The 19,388-nt window shown below is 41.0% G+C and overlaps 1 protein-coding gene across 4 annotated transcripts; it reads left to right on the plus strand.

Annotated features, from left to right (window-relative positions):
* The first annotated feature begins 8,631 nt into the window (after nucleotides 1-8,631).
* On the plus strand, nucleotides 8,632-18,567 carry ZNF660 (zinc finger protein 660). Of its 4 annotated transcripts, none has more exons than XM_045530976.1 (4): nucleotides 8,632-8,757; nucleotides 9,817-9,925; nucleotides 10,893-10,975; nucleotides 16,560-18,567. In XM_045530976.1, the coding sequence occupies exon 4, from the start codon at nucleotides 16,664-16,666 to the stop codon at nucleotides 17,657-17,659; it is 996 nt and encodes a 331-aa protein (XP_045386932.1). In that variant the 5' UTR covers nucleotides 8,632-8,757; nucleotides 9,817-9,925; nucleotides 10,893-10,975; nucleotides 16,560-16,663; the 3' UTR covers nucleotides 17,660-18,567. The 4 variants fall into 4 exon arrangements, with proteins under 4 accessions (XP_045386932.1, XP_045386934.1, XP_045386935.1 ...); XM_045530978.1 differs by having other exon boundaries at nucleotides 8,739-8,764; XM_045530979.1 differs by lacking the exon at nucleotides 10,893-10,975 and having other exon boundaries at nucleotides 8,739-8,764.
* The last annotated feature ends 821 nt before the right edge of the window (nucleotides 18,568-19,388 follow it).

A 19,388-nucleotide genomic window follows, 5' to 3' on the forward strand; every position in this document is an offset into this window, starting at 1 on the left:
GCTTTTCTAGGCATATAATAAGTGATTCACTTATCTTTTAATTTTCAATCTATGCTACCTCTGTTCTATATTAGCAAGAACTTCAAAAAATGTTGAATAGTGGATAATAGGCCTTCTATGTCTTGTTCCTAACTCTCAGGAGGGTATGTTTTTAGTATTTTACCATTTCATCTGTGTCGCTGGGTTCTGATAAGTATTCTGTTGCATGTAGGATGTTTCCTTCTATTCCTAGTTTTAGAAGAAGCAGTGTAGTGTAGTGGTTGAGAGCACAGATTTTATGCCCAGCACCCTAGGTTCAAATCTTGGTTAGGTGTGTGACCCTGCGCAAACCACTTAGCTTCCTTTTATCTTAGTTTCTCCATCTATAAAATACAGCTACCTCATAGGGTTGTGAGGATTAAATTAGTTAATATGTGTGACATGCCTAGCACAGTGCTTGGCATACAGTACATGCTATAGAAATTATTATTATACTTAACAGTTTTTATTAGGAATGATTGCTAAATTGTATCAAGTTTTTCAAAAACCTGTTGGTAATGTTTTATTCTTTTATTTAATTCTAAAATTTCTTTATTTGTGTAATTCATTTTGTTTAAAAGTTTCCTAATAATTGATCCTTCCTTGTAGTCCTGGAATAGATCTATTTATTCATGGTAATTTTTTTTTTTAAGTTCAGAAGTAGATTCAATTTGCTAATGTTTTGCTGGCTGTGCAAAATGAATTTGGAAGATTTTTCTTCTCTTTTATTACACTGGAAGAGTTTGCATAATATAGGAATTATTTCATGATGGCTAGTTAGAAATAACTCATCTGGTCTTTTTCCCCCTCTGGTGTTGGGATGTGGTGGGGTGGGTGGGTCTTATTTTTTTATTCTTTCAATTTTTTCAGTGGTTATGTTCTTCAGATTTTCTACCTCTGTGTAAATTTAGCTAATATTTATCTGGAAATCATCATGATTACAACTCTGTCAAATACTGGCATAAAGTTGCACTTAGTAGTCTATAAAATTATTTTCCTCTTTTCTGTATATGTAATTAGAGCTCCTTTTATACATATATTCACTTCTCAGTATCCACAGAGGATCGCTTCCAGGACCCCCCTGCAGATATCAAAATCCTTGAATATTCAAGTCCCTTACAGTTGGCCTTTGTATCATTGGAATCTGCAGATGCGGAACCCAGGGACATGGAGGGCAAACTGTATAGTGGTTTACCTTTTGGTTTCTCTTCAATTTTTTCTCTTTCAGGATTACCAGTGGCAGTTTATTTTGTTTCTCTTTGATTCCATTTTTTCTTGAATATATTTTTTTCGTATGCTCTTTTACTGCCTCAAGTTGCAGAGGCTTCTCATTGACCTGACAGTACATTTGTTTTTACTTCATTAGTGAATGATGAGGGCTTTCCGGTCCCAATATTTGCCCCCAAATAGGGAAAGTAGATTTTCCTTGAATCCCTTTACAGTCTAATTAGGTGCTGTTAAAATTATCCCTTTAGACCTGAAGCTAGAAGTGTAGTTGGAAAAATTTACATAATCTGCACTTCAGCAGTAAAGAAGCAGCTTAACATTTTGCTATGCTGGTTGAAAATCTTCCACCCAGGGCTCTAGTTTTTATTTAGCTTTCTTTTTGGCTCAGCCTCTGTACTAGCAATCCAGTAGAGCCTCTTCCCAAGCTCTCTGCCTCATTGGGAAGAGCTTGGAAAGAACTGAATGTAGAAAAACTTTCAGTCACAAGTCAGACTTTATTTTACCTCAGTGACCCCACACTGGGAAAATAACCTATTTCTAAGATGTGTGAAAAACATTCAGTTGTAGCAAACATCATCCACCAGAGACTTTACACTTACAAGAAAGCCTACTCATTTGTGGGTAGGAAAGCCTTTGGTTATAGTTCATTTTTGTTTGACATCAGAAAACCCATGTGGGTGAGAGTGCCTTTTGGTTTTTGGAGGTCAAGAAATCATTCATCAGGAGCTTCCATTCCTTTGCACACATTTCTGAAAAATACTCCTAAAGAAAGTGTGGAAAGAGTTTCTGTTACACAACACATGGCTTCTGCTGCAGCAGGGAATCCACAGTGTAGAAAAGGGGTATCAGTAAACAGTGTGATAGAACTTCCAATTTATTTTTAAAAATCAGAATTCAAACCCAGGAGATACTTCAGGTAGTCAAACATGATTGTAAAGGTGTTAGGAGCTGGACATCTACCCACTTACTGTCCTAAACACCCAAAGAAACTACTCCACAGATAAACCCTGGTCATACACCATAACCTGGTCATTCAACTTCTTCTTTTTTTTTTTTTTTTCTTTTGAGACAGAGTCTCACTCACTCTGTTGCCTGGGCTAGAGTGCCATGGCATCAGCCTAGCTCACAGTAACCTCAAACTCCTGGGCTCAAGCAATCCTACTGCCTCAGCCTCCCGAGTAGCTGGGACTACAGGCATGCACCACCATGCCTGGCTAATTTTTTTCTATATATTTTTAATTGTCCAGTGAATTTCTTTCTATTTTTTTAGTAGAGAGAGGGTCTTGCTCTTGCTCAGGCTGGTCTCGAAGTCCTGAGCTCAAATGATCCTCCCGCCTCGGCCTCCCAGAGTGCTAGGATTACAGGCGTGAGCCACCATGCCCTGCCATCATTCAGCTTCTAAATCCAGCAGAACAAGTCAAGAGATTGTGGATGTTATTGAGTACTGTCCTATGTTGAGAGACAGCTTCTGTCAAGGAGTTGACCTTTAGGAGTGCCACAAAGGATGCATTCGTGAAAACCTCTAGGGGTTAGGGACTCTTTGTTTGTGTTACTATAAAGGAATACCCGAGGCTGAGTAATTAATTAAGGAAAGAGGTTTATTTGGCTCATGGTTCTGCAGACTGTACAAGAAACATGGCACCAGCATCTGCTTCTGGTGAGGGCTTCAGGAAGCCTTTACTCATGACAGGATGAGAAGGGGAAGCAAGCATGTCACATGGTGAGAGAAGGAGCCAGAGAGAAGAGGAGGTGCCAGGTTCTTTTAAACAATCAGCTCTCCATGTGAACTAATACAGCAAGAACTCACTCATTACTGCAGCAAGGGCACCAAACCATTCATGAGGGATCCGATTCCATGACCAAACACCTCCCACTTGGTCCCACCTCTAACAGTAAAGATCAAATTTCGACAAGAGATTTGGAGGGGCAAATATCCAAACTATATCATGGACAAACTGTGAATTTGTCAGTTGTGAATACTTAGTGGCACTATGAAAAACAGCTAACAAATCTACCTTTAACATTAGGTCATATTCTGGCCTAATAGAGGTTTCTGGAAGCACTTGCCACAGTTGGGTAAAGGAAATGTGTTACAATCCCAATTGGCTCCAAAAGTACCTAGTGGTGCTAATACTCAACCCAGGATAGAACATTCGAAATTTATTCTTCACTGAACCACAACAGTCCCCCAACTAATATAGCACAGAACCACTTTACCCAGGCAGGTGCCAAGTAGGGTAAGGTGCAGACTCCCCTTTAAGACATGTGAAAATGCTTTACATGAAAACACAGTAGGAGAGAAATATATGATGGCTCTCCCCCTTTTCTGACCTGTAGTATTCCTGAAAAGATGCCTGGTTAGGAATGGTCAGCTCAAACCGCAATGTTTTCCCCCTTAGGCTGCCCAGTCCACAAACTTAAAAAGAAGTTTCTAGGAATGAATGTCCAGGTGGCATTTTTTGATGATATAAACAGACTTCTCTCCAAAATCCCTTCCAGTTGCATTGTCTTCTATGTGGATGATGCAAGTTCAGTTCCCAACATGGTGCCATATGGATTGTGGATAGAGTTGCAAGAGGGCCAGTGGTCACCCAAGGTTTGGGTACAACAAGATCACTGGACAGAGTAATCACAGAACAATATATAGTCCTCTCAGACTGAATAGGAATGACAGTCACAGCTGCATGTTTAGGGCCATAGTACATATTTGTATATCCCCAGCCACCAGAGTGAATACACTAATTACGTATTCTGATTCCCATTTGGGGAATATTGAAAAATGCTGTATCCCCTCACTGAGACTTTCTATACTGCTCCCCAGAGGAGGAGGGGCCAGAACAGTTACAATGCACCATATTTGAAGTGAACCTGGTAAGTCACAGAGCATGTCCTGATGTCAGGAAGAGGCCACCAGCATTCAGGCTGCCTCTGCAATAAGCAAAAAGAAAAACTGATGAGCTCTCACTGGGGAGCCACACCACTGGTGCCCCTGGAATTTGAGTTATGTGCAAACTATTACAGGGGTCATTTATGGAGAAGGTGGTTGTGGCAGCCACTACAGTGCTAAACTTAAAACCACTGGCAATTGTATTCTTTCCAGTCAAAGCTCTAATCTGTGCCTATCCACTGTGAGGCGACCAGGAACAATGAGATAGTTGTAATTATTCTTTTAAAAACTTTCAAGAGAGAGCCACTTAAGGAATGAACAATTTATCTCTTTTCAGGAGCTCCCTAAGGTTTCCTTTGAGAGTGGATAAGTAGGATCAGGAACAGCTGGGCAATTCTCAATGCTTGGTAAGAGCAAGAGAAGTTGCATATCTGGTCAGGGGGCTTCTGATTTATGGAGAGCAATATGCTACAGTAAGAGTTATAGACAGTTCTGTATTTGGAATAGAGGTAAAGGTATGTTCCTACTGCCCTTCCCCCAACAAGAGGCTATAATGTCCTGGCCTTTAATTGATACCAAGGGCAAAGCCATCCCCCGACATGCCACCTGCTCTGCATCTCCCTTTCTGAACCATCCTATTTCCTCTCCCTGGGGGGATTTTAAAGTGGTCACCCCCACATATGTTGCTCCTCAATGGAAGTCAGGTGTGGTAGTTTGTTAGGGGTGCCATAACAAAGTACTACAGATTGTGTGGCTTAAACAAGAAGTTTATTTTCTGACAGTTTTGGAGGCCACCAGTCCAAGATCAAGGTGTCTGCTAGGCTGATTTCTTCTGAGGCCTCTCTTCTTGGCTTGTGGATGGCTGTCTTCTCCCTCTGTCTTCACCTACTCTTTCCTCTGTGTCTATGTCCTAATCTCCAGTTCTTATAAGGACACCAGTTATGTAGGATTAAGGCCCACTCTAATGACTTCATTTAACCCTAATTACCTCTTTAAAGGCTCTGTCTCAAAATACAGTCACACTTTGAGTTACTGGGTGTTGAGACTTCAACATATGAATCTTGGGTGGACACAATTCAGCCAATAATGTCAAGTTTGTTTGTTTGTTTTTAAATATTAGTTTGACCCAAGGGCAAGTCTACGTTGACTTGCCAATGTGGGGAGTTGACCTTATTTTTAGGTGAACATATTTTTCCCTCGATTGAACACTGTGGCCACTGAGTCCTGGGTTGTATTCCAAATGGCTCCTCAATCTACATTTTACTCTCAGTTGAAACCTTGACCTTATAGGAATGTCTAAGTGTATTTTTCAGCACTAGGCAGACATATGAATGGTTCTCTGGTATGAATTCCTCAATTTTTGTTTTTTTAAATGCTTTTATTGAGATATAATTCACATACCACACAGTTCACCAATTTAAAGTATGCAGTTTAATAGTTTTGGTATATTCATATATATGTACAACCATCACCACAATTTTAGAACATTTTCATCACTTCAAAAAGAGACCCCTCTGCCCTTCAGCTATACTCCCATCCTTCTAAGCACCCCCTTCCCTTATGTTGTTCTTGATTTTTAAATACACAAAAAGATTATATTAATAGGTGACATGTAATGCAAGAAAAAGTTTCAACACCACCTGTGAAACAAAAGTTTAACTTGAATCTAATCAAGCCTCCATTTCTACCTTCCAACCCCTACAGGTAATATAGGGGAAACAGACAAATACATTGATTTATGACTTATTCAATGTGAGACATAAGCTCTTCAAAAAACCAGTGAAATGAAAATAAAAAAGTGGCAGAACTGTTCTAGACTAAAAGAGGTTCTTCAGAGACACAGTAATCAAATGCAGTGAGTGAACCTTGATCCAAAAAAAAAAAAAAAAGCTGTAGAAGATATAGAAGATATCTGGGAAACAATGGGAAAATTAGAATATGGAATGTATATAATATTTAATGTTAGTTCCATTTGATGATGATATGGAATTATTTGTAAATTTTTAAGTGCAACTGGCATTTTAGTCATATAAAACAATATAAGCCCTTTCTCTCACTGTCTGTGGTAAAGACCGATGCAGCACTCTGTAGGTAAGTTCCTCTAATAAATGGACTGATCACCCGAGTGTTTAGTGCTTCTTTCTTTGGAATTCCCAACCAGCCTCATCTTGGAATGATTTGGGGTAGTCCCTTGTGGGGACTCCCCTACCAATGCTTTGGGGTAACTCCAGCCATAGGTTCAACCAGATGGAACACTATTATTTTTAAAATTTTGAAGTATCTTTTGATTCTTTCTTATGTCCTGAGAGATATGTATCCTCAAATAGATTGTGAATTCTCAAAGGGAAACATTGCATTACCATGAGTTTTACAAATAAAGAAAGACGTGACCAACTGGATATTGATTCCACTTACCTAAATATGAGTTGGAATTTCTTTGGCTGATGTCATGATACAGATTGAAATTACTGAATATTTAGGCAATTATGTCACCAAAATACCTTGATGTCGGAGCAGTGACATCATTCTGGACTGGAAGAATAGATTTTTGTAGGAAAAAAATATGCTTGTAGATAAGGCCAACAAGCTGGATGGCGGGGGCTGCAATTTGCATTTTTAACATGCATCCAAATGATTCTTAATGCTTTTGTAAAATTCAAGAATGACTGGACTAGAATATTAATGTATAATTGTCACTCTCTGGGACCAGATGTGGGGTCAGCAGATTGAATCAGAATTAATGACCCAACCCACATAAAAGAGTAGGTGAAAAGGAAGACCAAGTTGAACATCATAATTACCCTAATGTACATGAATATTCTTCTTAAGTAGGACCTCATGTAGCGGCAATAGTCTTGTGCTCCTCATCAGAGTGTCCTGAGTTCTCCTTCCAGCATCAACTGGGGTTGTGCGAACTTGTGTAGGATTTACCATCTCCCTGGATCTCTGATTCTCAGTCTCTATAAAATGTGGCAGAGTTGTGCCACCTACATGAGCTGATGGAAGAGAAAGCTCCTGGTATACTTTATTCAATGCGTATTTGTCGATTGATGAAATGCTTCAAAACCTCAATTCTCAGATGACTTCTTTATGTATAATTATTCTCTAGTTTATCTCATCCTGTCCTATACAGTAACAACTTCTGAAATTTACATCTTCAGCTGTGATTTCCTCACCTAACTCCAGACTCCTATTCCAACTACCTGTTTGACGTTTCCTCTTGGATGCCTAATTGGCATTTTTAACTTAACACATCCAAAACAAAACTATTAATCCCTCTCCCTAACCCTGTTCCTTTCAGGCTACTCCATTTCCAAAAGACAATCTTATGCTAGTTGCTCAGATCAATGACCATTGGAGTATCCTCCTTAACCAACATTCAACTCATTGGCAAATCATGCTAACCATGCCTTCAAAATATATGTAGAACCATTTCTCACCGGCTCCATCACTTCTAAACTACTCCAAACCACCATCATTCCTCACCTGGAATACTGCAATAGCGCCTTAGTCCCCCTACTTCCACTCTTGCCCACCTTCAGACTGTTCTCAACAGGGCAGCCAGTGCAAACTTTAAAAATGTTTAAGTCATGGAGTGAAACGTTCATGCAAGGTTTATTTTAGAATGACTAAGGACAGAGAGCAAGGAATTCACAAAATTTACAGGAACATGTTTCTTGGCTCCTTTCGTGTCACATAGCTAACAAGTCTTTAAATATGTGGCAGGGGGAAAAAGCTAGATTATGTCACTCCTCTGTCCACAAATCCTCCAGTTGCTAGCTCCTTACTTTATTCAGAGCAAATCCAAAGCCCTATCAGCCTACAAGGTGCTAAATGTGCGTTCTTCCCACCTCGCTCCCGATTCAAGACTTTTGTTCCTAATGTTCTACTTATCAGGAACTCTTCCACCAGATAGTCACATGCTTCAATGGCTCACTTCCTGTCTCTGCCTTCCCTGTCATTTATAAAATAGTCCTACTATCGTCTCCCTCTCTCCCCTTACTGACTACTATGTTCTGGGTTATTTATTTATCATTGTCTCCTTTGACTTGAGTATAATCCCAGTGGGACCGGGAATTCATTTTCTTCTAGTGTAATCGCAGCGTCTAGCACAGTGACATAGTTGGCATCCAATACGTATTTTCATATGCTGCCAATAAACCAAACCATAGCTGATCCTGGCTTTGAGATTGAAAGATGCAGGATCTGTGGTAGGAAAGATGACCTTTTGGCTCAGCAACCGGAGCTGGGGGGTGTGACTTCAAGGAGTGTCAGTACGTGGAAGGCAGCCGGGTCGCCCAGTTGATTGGTTTCTTCTCTTTCCGCCCTAACGGAGCCCCTTCCCCAGGTTCCACCCCTTCCAGGGCCCTCCTCGCATTGGCTGAAATCACCGAGCCCTCCCAGCCAATGGAAGGGCAAAGCCTGGCGGGAGGCGGGGCCAGAGCGCTAGCGCACCCCGCTGTGCTTGCGAGCGGGCGGGGGGACTCCAGCCCGGGGGCACAGAGACGCGGAGCCCTCCCGAAGCCTAGAAGGGCCAGAGGGTCAGGTCAGGATGGGAGCTAGTGGGGAGTCGCTGACGCAGTTCCTTCTCTGCTTTGTTCCAAGATGTGGGTCCGGCGCGTTCGGTGAGGGGTGCGCGGCAGCCTGAAGTGGGGGTCGGGCCAGGTTCTGGGAGTATGTGGGGCACACCGGCCAGGAGCCAGGCCTCCTCTGCGGCTGTCCGCTGTTGGGACGGGCGCGGCCGCCACGGGGTCGTTGCGGGCCTCGGCCTCCTCTTGTTCAGCGCTGTCTCTTTGTCTGGGGTCTGGTCTCCAACTCCTCATAACTGCTCTCTCCGACCAGGCTGGTGTGGTGACAGAACTGTGTCATCCCTGCTTCTAGCGGGTGGGCTGTCCGGGTAATAGTGATTAAGGCCCCGCCCAGGCTCTCAGAGGACCCCACAGCCCCTGAGTATTAGACTCAGATCACCAGCTCAACCTCCGGTACCTAAGTGAGGAAACTAGGGTCCAAAGAGGAGGGCAGAGGCTTGCCCAAGGTTACTCATTCATTCATTTATCTATTCAACAGATACTTATTGAGCACCAGCCCGGTAGTGTGCTAGGTCCTGGGGTTACAGTTGTGTATAAGGCAGAACTAAATTCTAGTAGGGAAGAAATGGAACAAGCTTGAAGGGTGGGGGAGGGGAAATACAAAACATATTTTGAGGCCTGGTAATCCTAAGAAACGGTTAATCAAAAAAAAAAAATTCGTTTTTCTAGTGCTCCTTTAAGAAATAAGCCTTATTTCTTCCTGTCGCTCTAAAGACACTTGACTCAGCAAAGTTCCCTTCTTGTCCTCCTTTGCAAAAACTTTCTGTGGAAGGCGGCATTGCAGAGAACGCCTCAACTGGAATGCATTTTGCAGTTAGAGGCTTTTAGATATCAACAGAACCGGTGAAAGGATGGCTGTGGTGTGATGGAATGATTTCCTTCAGACACTGAAGGCTTGTCACTCAGTAGTTATATGACCTTGGTCAAGTCATTCAATCCCTGGGGACCGTATTTCCTCATCTTTAAAATGGAAATGATCCTCCTTGCTGCTCACAGTTCTATAGCAAGAGAAGTTACCCAAGGATGAGACAGTGCCCTGAGTGTCCACTTGGAGTTAAGGTCTCAGAGAATGCAATCATTTATATCTGTTTACAGTGATTCAAGACCCCATTAGGAACTTCCTTACTGAACCCAAGGAAGAGAGCAGGCAAGATCTGTACTGGGCAGATCCTTTGGATTGAGGCTGTTGCACACAGGAGTGTGGGTGAGTCATTCCCTTCTCTCCTGGGCAGGTGTAACCTAGATTGTGAAGTTAGTCTGGGGACAGGAATCCTGCCTGCTAAAGGATATGGGGACCAGAATTGAAAGGGAACATTTCTCAATGATTATTTATCAAATAGGAGAAAAGCACGGAAGTGGGGGGCGGGGATCTGGGCCTTAAGTAGAGTTTTGGAATGGGAGTAAGGGTGATGCTATAGAACTGAAAATTGGGAATCATGAAACTTGGATTTGAGTCCTAGCTCTCCTCTAAGTTCCAGTTTCCCCATCTGTATATTTAGATACAAGACTAGGTAGTCTGGGAGGTCCCTTCTAGTTTTAACATTCTGAGAGTCTCTGAGTAGTGGGACTTGGATGGCTCTGTTGAGATAGAATTGCCAAGAATGCAAATATACCATCATGTTGTTTCTCAGACAATATGAAACGTAAAAAAGATAAACATATGGAGGAGGGATGGTGTAGTGATGTGCGGATTTACCTCTCACCATCCCTGTGTGCACTCAAGATATTAGACAGAATCCTGAACTTGTTTAATTTAACATTTCAAATCAAACAACACTTACTGAACCCTCTTTGTGCCAGGCACTGTGTGGCATCCACAGGGGAATATCATGGGTCCTGTTTTCTGGGGGCTTAGAGCTTAATGTGTACATGGGAGGATGGGGGACATAGACATACACATAAACCATTCTAGTATAAGACAAAGTCTGTATTACAGATTTGTTACTTTTTTTTTTTTCAAGTACAGAAATTTTTATATGTCATATATATTAGTTTTTCCATCATGGTGTTAGCCTTTGTTTTATGCTTGAGGCTTAGGCCTTTCCCTGAGAGCAAGTAGTCTCTTTATATTTTCTTCTAGTTCTTATTTTTCCTTTCAATTTTTACATTTCACTCATTTGTCTTTTGAGTTTATTTTCAGGTATTTCCTCTTATTTCTTACTCCATTGCAGTTAATCAATAACCAAGGACCATTGCTCAGAGGGACCTGAACAGGCAGATGATGCTGGCAGATTAAAGGAATACAGCCTCCTGGGTAAAGCCTCTCTCTCCTCTCCGCCCCTGTTTCTGTCTCTGTCTGTTTCTGGGAATAGGACTGTGCCCTTTGAGGGTTCATCACAGCCTGAAATGGATGATGGTCCTGGGATCAGAGCACTTATCTACCAGTCTCAGAGATTTGTGGGTTGGAGAGCTGTAGGGCTTTATTGGTCCTCATATATTTGCAGGCTGTCTGAGGTTGTGCTTTTGTGCACAGTTGCTTAGATATCCCTAGTGTCCTGCTGGCCCCATGGCCTCATCTTTCCCTCCTTCAAACTTCTTTAGCCAAGACCCCACCTCAAGAATTTGGATATACCTCAAAGAGCTAAAGATAGAAATACCTTTTGATCCAGCAATAGCACTATTAGGCATCTACCTAAAGGAACAGAAGACATTCTATAATAAACACGTCTTCCAGGATTTCTGAGAGAATTTCCCATCCAGTCAGGCAGAGGGCAGCAAATAGTTAGGTTTTCTTTTGATCAACTGCTCCTCAAACTGGTCCTCCACATCTAGTCTTGCTTTCCCCTGTGGTCCTCCGGAACTGCCCTGGGCTTCCTCACAGTGTACCCCTGAGCAGTTTTTGTTCTCCCTACCTGCCACTTCTAACCCAAGTCTTTCTCAATAAGCTTATACCTTTTCATGACTTCCTCTGTCTTACTATTCTCAAATTTGCATTCCTGATGTATTCCTTCTCCTCTTGTATAAAGTGTTTTCCCATGTCCCTGTCTTGTTTAGTGACACTGCCATTCTTGATACTCAGACATGGATCTGATGACCCTGAATTGTTTCCTTTATATTCAGTCTGATGTATGTGGATGCTTTCTGGAAAATAACTGGGTTTCATTGTGCTCTGTCCTGTCAAGACTAGGGTCTTCCTATCTTATTTATTTGTTCGTTCATTCAACAGACATTTATTGGGTACCTACAAAGTGCCAGGCCCTCTAATGGTTACCCATACTGCATTCCTAGAGTTGTCTCCCAACTCATTTCCCTTCCTCTTTTCTTTTCCCTTCTGATGCATCTGGGCTAGTCATCCTAAAGGATTATTTTCCTAATTTGCTTTTGGTTGGGTAATACAAAATTTATTGTCCAAACTGGTATATTTTTGTGAGTTAAGGGGGGCACTATTAAATATGATGCTGGGATAGCAGCACTGTTCTGGGGAAACCAGGCTATATGATTACCCTACTCCTAGGTGACATCTCTTGGATTCTTTTCTTTTTATTTCCCTCAATTTACTCCCCATAGGATACCCCAGCTGCCTCTCTCCTGTTTTCCACTTTATGAAGCTGGGAGAAACATGAATGTTCTGGGAGGTGGCGGAGGAAGGAGGTCTGGGAACTAGGGGAACTGAATGGTAATGCTTGAAAAACTGTATTGACAAGTGAGAAAGAGAAGGGAAATAACAAGAGAGGAGAATAGCAAGGTGGAAAAAAGAATGTAGGGTGGGGAAAAGAAAGTTAGGGGTTGATTTTACTCTTCTGTTTAGAACTTGTTTCCTATGGCATCAGTTTGTATCCATCTTTTGTCTTGTAATTTCATTGTTCTGGCTGGAATCACTTCAGGCAACTTCATTTTTTCATTTCTTCATTTGGTCATTCAACAATGACAAAAAATTTTGGGTGCTTATGATGTGCCTGGAACTGTTGTAGGTGCTAGGAATGTAGTGGTGAACAAGATGTAGACGATCCCTGCCCACATTAAGCTTACATTATAGTGTAATCTCCCGCTTATGTTTGGATACACCACTTTCCTTTTGGGAAAAGAATTACTGCTTATTCTCTGGGGCTCAGCCTAAGTTCTGCCTTTTTAAAACCCTTTCCCTAGCATTCAAGCCCTGGTAATTGCTCCCTCCTCCCTCTCCTAGTTCCCTTCATCTCCTGCTTGGGTAGTTTTTAAATTGTAAATTTGCTCTCTTGTTTCTTTGCCATACCACTCCATTGTTACCTCCTTAAAGGTAGGTATGACATTTTATGCTTGTATTAGTCTTCTGAGGCTACCATAACATATCATAATATCATTAAAAAAGGGAAAAAAATTGGGGAAAAAACATAATACCATAGACTGGATGGCTTAAAGAATAGAAATTTATTTTCTCATGGTTCTGGAGGTTAGAATATCCAGGCGACTGGCCAGTGTAGTTTCTGGTAAGAAGTCTCATCCTAGCTTATAGATGGCCACTTTCTTGCTATGTATTCACATAGCTTTTGTGTGTGTGCATGCGGGGAGAGAAAGCATGCATGTGAGAGCTTTCTTATGTCTCTTCTTATAAGGACACTAATCCTGTTGGATCAGGGTCCACCTTTATGAACTTATTTAACCTTAATTATCTCCTTAGAAGGTCCATCTCTAACTACAGTCACATTGGGGGTTAGGGCTTCAACATAAGAATTTTAAAGGGACAAAAACATTCAGTCCATAACAATACTGCTTTAAATTTTGCCTGTATTGAACCCAGAACAGTGATATGTTCAGAGTACCATGTGCTCAGTAATTATCAGTTTAAGAAATGTACAAAGAGGCCAGGTGCGGTGGCTTAGGCCTGCAATCCTAGCACTCTGGGAGGCCAAGGCAGGAGGATCACTTGAGGTCAGGAGTTCAAAACCAGCCTGAGCAGAGAGTGAGACCCTGTCTCTACTAAAAATAGAAAAATTAGCCAGATGTAGTGCCCCATGTCTGTAGTCCCAGCTACTTGGGAGGATGAGGCTGGAAGATAGCTTGAGCCCAGGAGTTTGAGGTTGCAGTGAGCTATGATGATGCCACTGCACCCTACTGGGGGTGACAGAGTGAGACTCTGTCAAAAAAAAAAAAAAAGTAGAAATCATGAAGAAAAGAAAAGTTTCAGAGAAGTTTAGAAATGGAAATGAAAATCAGAAAAAACTATCAACTTTCTCACAGAACTCTGGAGGTGAGTTTACTTGCTATCCTGTCCTACTCTGCTCTGCGGTCCCCTGGCTTCTCACTGAGTTTTCTCCACCTGGGTCATCCTATATGATTAGAGAGGCAGCGGCTGCTGGATGTGAGTGAGCTCAGGATCCTGACAAGTATCCACCCTCTCCCACCATTCTCTCTGCCTACCCTTCTTATCTGGGGCATGAGTCTGTGTATATGCCTGTGTACGGAATCAGAGTTCTGAGATGTGAACTCTAGTCTTTGCGTTCTTTTCTTGTTGATCTTGAGCATTCAAGGTATGTCCCTCCTCCAGAAAGTGTGACTCAGTTTGTCAGAAAGCTATGGGACAATGGAAATTGGGCAAACTTTTTTGAAAAGTGATAAGGCAGAACTGTAAAGCAGTTTTACTCCTTCTGACCCAGTAATTTACTTGTGGAACTTTTATCCTACGAATATATTTCAATAGAAAGGAAACTTTATATATATGAAGAGATTGTGATAGCATTATTGATAGTGGTTGAATCTTAGAGAACAACAGAAATGTCTAACATTAGCGAAATGGTAGGTAAACTATAAGGAATTCAGTTATATTATGTAGCCATAATATGATCGTATGAAGATTAACTAGTGATATGGAAACGTATTTACAAAAAATTAGGTCAGGAGGATTAGGGAGATGTTGGTCAAAGGACACAAAATTTCTATTGGACAGGAGGAATAAATTCAGGAAATCTATTGTACAACATGATGATTATAGTTACTAAAAATGTATTTGTACTTGAAAACTGCTGAGAGTATAAATTTTAAGTGTTCTCACCACAAAAAATAAGTACGTGAGGTAATGGATATGTTAATTAGCTTGATTTAACCATTCTACAATGTAAACATATATCAAAATATCATATTTTATATCATAAATATATATAGTTTTTATTTCTCAATTAAATAAGTGAAATTAAGTGGAAGAAATAGGATGTGAAATTATATCCACCATATATTTAATTATCTAACAATATGCATATGTACAAGTCTGAAAAGGAACATAGTAAAAGAAAAATTAGTCATGTGTTAGTATACTGGTGTTATCTTTTGATTTTCTTTTATAACCCAATTCCTTCTAGATCTGAGGTCTTCCAGGGTTACCTGTGTGTCCAGAGTTTCATGTCAAACCAGGTGGAAAATTCCTGCTCATTCCTGACATTTGGTTTCATGTACCAGCCCCTCTTGGTTGTGCTATCTGCTATTCTCACCCTTTTGCCATCCTTAGATACTTTACTATTATGCCGTGCAAGGTCCTATTAGAGTTTCTTCTTCCATGCTTTAAGTAACCCTCTTTCGCAATTTAGCCTCTCAAGTTCATTAGTAGACTCAGTCCGTCAGAGTGATAGCATGGTGAAAAGCAGATGGATGAAACTAGCACGTAAAGCTGGATCCAGCTACAGACCAGCCCCTGTGAAGTAGGCTGTGATGTGACTAAGCTCCAATTTTAGAAGAAATGTGTCAACACTTACCAAGACAGAGCTTACATACTGGTATGTAGACTGGGACCTAGAGGAAAAGACGAAATCTTAGTCACACCCTAAGACTGGTCCCCAACCCCTGGGTCACAGCCCATTACTGGTTTGCAGCCTGTTAGGAAATGGGCCATGCATAGCCACCTGAGCTCTGTACCACAACCACCCACAACACCCTACCCTCCCATCCCTAGTCCGTGGAAAAATTGCCTTCCATGAAACTGGTCCTTGGTGCCAAAAATGTTGGGGACTGCTGCCCTAAGACAGAATCCCCGCTGCTATGCTATAAAACAATTTTTGAGCACCTGTTATGTACCAGCCTTTATATCACTAATCCTAGGGGAATAGGTCGGCAAGTACTAAAAGCCAAATTCATCTGAAGATTAGTCATTTGAGCTATTGAACTAATCATCTTTCAGTTCACATTTTCTAGGACCACATTATAGGCTTTTTTTTTCCTTTTTTCTTTGTTTCTGAGACAGTCTCTCTCTGCCACCCTGGGTAGAGTGCAGTGGCATCATTGTAGCTCACTGCAACCTCAAACTCCTGGGCTCAAGGGATCTCCTGCCTCAGCCTCCCAAGAAGCTGGGACTACAGGCATGTGCCATCGCACCTGGCTTACTTTTCTATTTTTAGTAGAGACGGGGTCTTGCTCTTGCTTAGGCTGCTCTTGAACTCCTGACCTCAAGCAATCCTCCTGCCTCAGCCTCCCAGGGTGCTAGGATTGCAGGTGTGAGCCACCACACCCAGCCCTAGATTCTAGTTGAGCCTGCTATTAAGAGTTAGATGGCTCTAATTCTAGGTGTAGAGGATGAGGCAGGAAGAAACTAGGGTAAATTTTATGTTAATTCATTGCTTATTCTGATGCTTGACTTTTTGGGCTTCTCTCAGCCCTTGGCTTTCCATAAGCCTTGACCTCGGCCTCTATGTCTAACTGCATTTTTCTCATCTTTTTGATCAGTTCCCCTACCTTTGAACACTTATCCTTCCATATGAGACCTTGTGGTCTACCACATCATGTCCTTGGATAATTCCCCTTCCTCTAGTACAGTGAACAGGTGACATGTGTAATTTCTGTTTCTTCTGTCAGGTGGTGAAACTGGGACTGAGGAGATGTTGATTCCAAAGCATCATTCCTGAAAAGTCAGAACTGCATTATATTCTTTCTTTCAGGAGAATTCCACAGAGAATTTTGCCAAGGAAGTCAAAATTGAGAAAGCTCCTCTAAAGGGAAAGAGAAGACTAGAGAGGCACTGGAATGCTCCAAGCAGGAGAAAATGAGGAGAAAGACGAGAAACTTCAAACATAGGACAGTTAAAGACAATAAAGCACTTACAGAAGTGAGTGACCAAGAATCTGAAAAAGACAATAGCCAGTGCTGTGACCCTACAACAAACGCAAGAGTTCAGGCTGAAAAAAGACAGTATGTATGCACAGAGTGTGGGAAAGCCTTTAGTCAGAGTGCAAACCTCACAGTACATGAGCGAATCCACACAGGAGAGAAACCGTATAAGTGTAAGGAATGTGGAAAAGCCTTCAGTCATAGTTCCAATCTTGTTGTTCATCGGAGAATCCACACTGGATTGAAGCCCTACACATGCAGTGAATGTGGGAAGTCTTTCAGTGGTAAGTCACACCTCATTAGGCACCAGGGAATCCACAGCGGGGAGAAAACCTATGAATGTAAAGAATGTGGGAAAGCGTTTAGTCGGAGTTCAGGCCTTATTTCACATCACAGAGTTCACACTGGGGAGAAGCCCTACACTTGTATTGAGTGTGGGAAAGCCTTTAGCCGTAGTTCAAACCTTACTCAACATCAGAGAATGCACAAAGGAAAAAAGGTTTACAAATGTAAAGAGTGTGGGAAAACATGTGGTTCTAATACAAAGATTATGGACCATCAGAGAATTCACACTGGGGAGAAGCCTTATGAATGTGATGAGTGTGGAAAAGCTTTTATCTTAAGGAAGACCCTGAATGAACACCAGAGGCTTCATCGTAGAGAGAAACCTTACAAATGTAATGAATGTGGGAAAGCTTTTACTTCTAATCGAAACCTCATTGATCATCAGAGAGTTCACACTGGAGAGAAGCCCTATAAATGTAATGAGTGTGGGAAAACTTTCAGGCAGACTTCTCAAGTTATTCTACATTTGAGAACCCACACTAAGGAGAAACCCTATAAATGTAGCGAGTGTGGGAAAGCTTATCGGTATAGCTCACAGCTCATTCAACACCAGAGAAAACATAATGAGGAGAAAGAAACCTCATAAATAACAATTATTGTTGGTTATAGGGCTAACTGGCTAACTGCTACTCTTCTGAAAAGCAATTTTTAAGTATCCTTAACCTTAATTCTACTTATGTGAATCTCTACACGGAAAATAATCAGAAGTAGACAACGATTAACAAAAGGGATATTCATGCCAGCATCATATATAACTAAAAGAAGAAAACTAGATTTTCAACAGAATGGGGTTTAAATGAATAATGGTCTATCTATATGAGGATTTTGCAGCCATCATATACATTTTAAAAGAATATTTAATGACATGAGGAAATGTTTGAATAAAATGGAATATAAAGAAAAAGCAATAGAATACAATCCAAATTTTTAAAAAAATGTTTATTCATAGGAAAAAATGGCAATGAAGTAAACAAAACCAAAATGTGAATGGTGATTATCTCTGGGTGATAGGATTATAGGTGATTTCTATTTTCTTCAGTATACTTTTCTATGCTTTCTAGATTTTCTACAATGAGAATGTACTATTATATTCAGGAAAAAAGTATAGTATTTTTTAAATGCAGTGAGTACATGCTCATTTTCACTCAACAGTGTTATGAAAGGTACGTAGTATATAGAGTCCAGTTTCCTGGGATTGCACCCTAACCCTGGCGCTTAGCAGCAGTGGAAGGATGAAAAAGGCACTTCGTGTTAGAGCATATTTCCTGTTTAGTAATATAAACACCAATCTTTTGTCTTTTGCAGTTTTAAGATAAACTGACTTTAGAGTTGTCAGCAAAGTATATAATATCACTGTTAGGTTAAAAGAAAACAGCAAAAATTTACTGAATCCTCCTTTCCCACAGATGTGGAAGGATCTGCGGATGATGGATACTACCTAGGCTCCATCTTTTCAATATATATCTAGACAACCAGGAAAAAAACGAAACTGAAACAATTGTAGGCTCAAAAACTTTAGAGAGATATAGTCACCATTAATATAAAACTAGTGGAAGACTGTTTCTTCACATACTACATAGAGATTAGTGTCCAAAAGTATACTCTGGGATCAGAGAGATCTGTGTTCTAATCCCAGGTCTTCCATGTACTAGCTTGTCAATTTTGGACAAGTCACTTAACTGCTCTGATCCTCAGACTTACCTGTAAAAAGGGAATAGTCACCTACCTCACAGGGTTGTTGTGAGGATTAAATGAGATAATGCATGTGATATATGACAAGCGTGGCACATGATAAATAATAATAGCTTAAATTTAGGACATTGGAGCAGTGTTTTTCTTAACAGTTTAGAGAGAGTGATTCAAGAGAAGTTTTGCCTAAGGTAGCACTTGGTATATTTTCAGGTGTAATGAACACAATACCAAGTACTAGTAGCCTAGACCTTAAGAACATTGATCGTTGGCTTAAGCGGAAGTCTAGAGGTAAGCAGTTCCATGTTTGGTTTCTCAACTCTGTGGTTCATCAAACTTCCATCTTAACTCTGTTTTTTTCAGCATCTTGTCTTTCACTTTTTGTAACTTCATGGATGTAAGACAGTAGCCACAGCTGCAATCTTCTTTTCTTCACACAACTCCTTCAAAGTCAGGAAGTAAGGAAAGGAACTGAGGCCCTTCAAAGTCAGGAAGTAAGGAAAGGAACTGAAGCTTTTCCACCTGTTTTTTTTTTTTTTTTTTCTTTTATCATTGAGAAAAATCTTTCCCAGACAAAAGGGGAAGGAGTGTTGAGCAGTCAATACTACAGATGTTTACCAGCCCTC

Source organism: Lemur catta, chromosome 18 (genome assembly GCF_020740605.2).
Source record: "Lemur catta isolate mLemCat1 chromosome 18, mLemCat1.pri, whole genome shotgun sequence".
NCBI lineage: Eukaryota > Metazoa > Chordata > Mammalia > Primates > Lemuridae > Lemur > Lemur catta.

Bases quoted from the DNA above. Each gene is read 5' to 3' on its own strand.
- ZNF660 (XM_045530976.1), top strand. From the start codon at position 16,664: ATGAGGAGAAAGACGAGAAACTTCAAACATAGGACAGTTAAAGACAAT.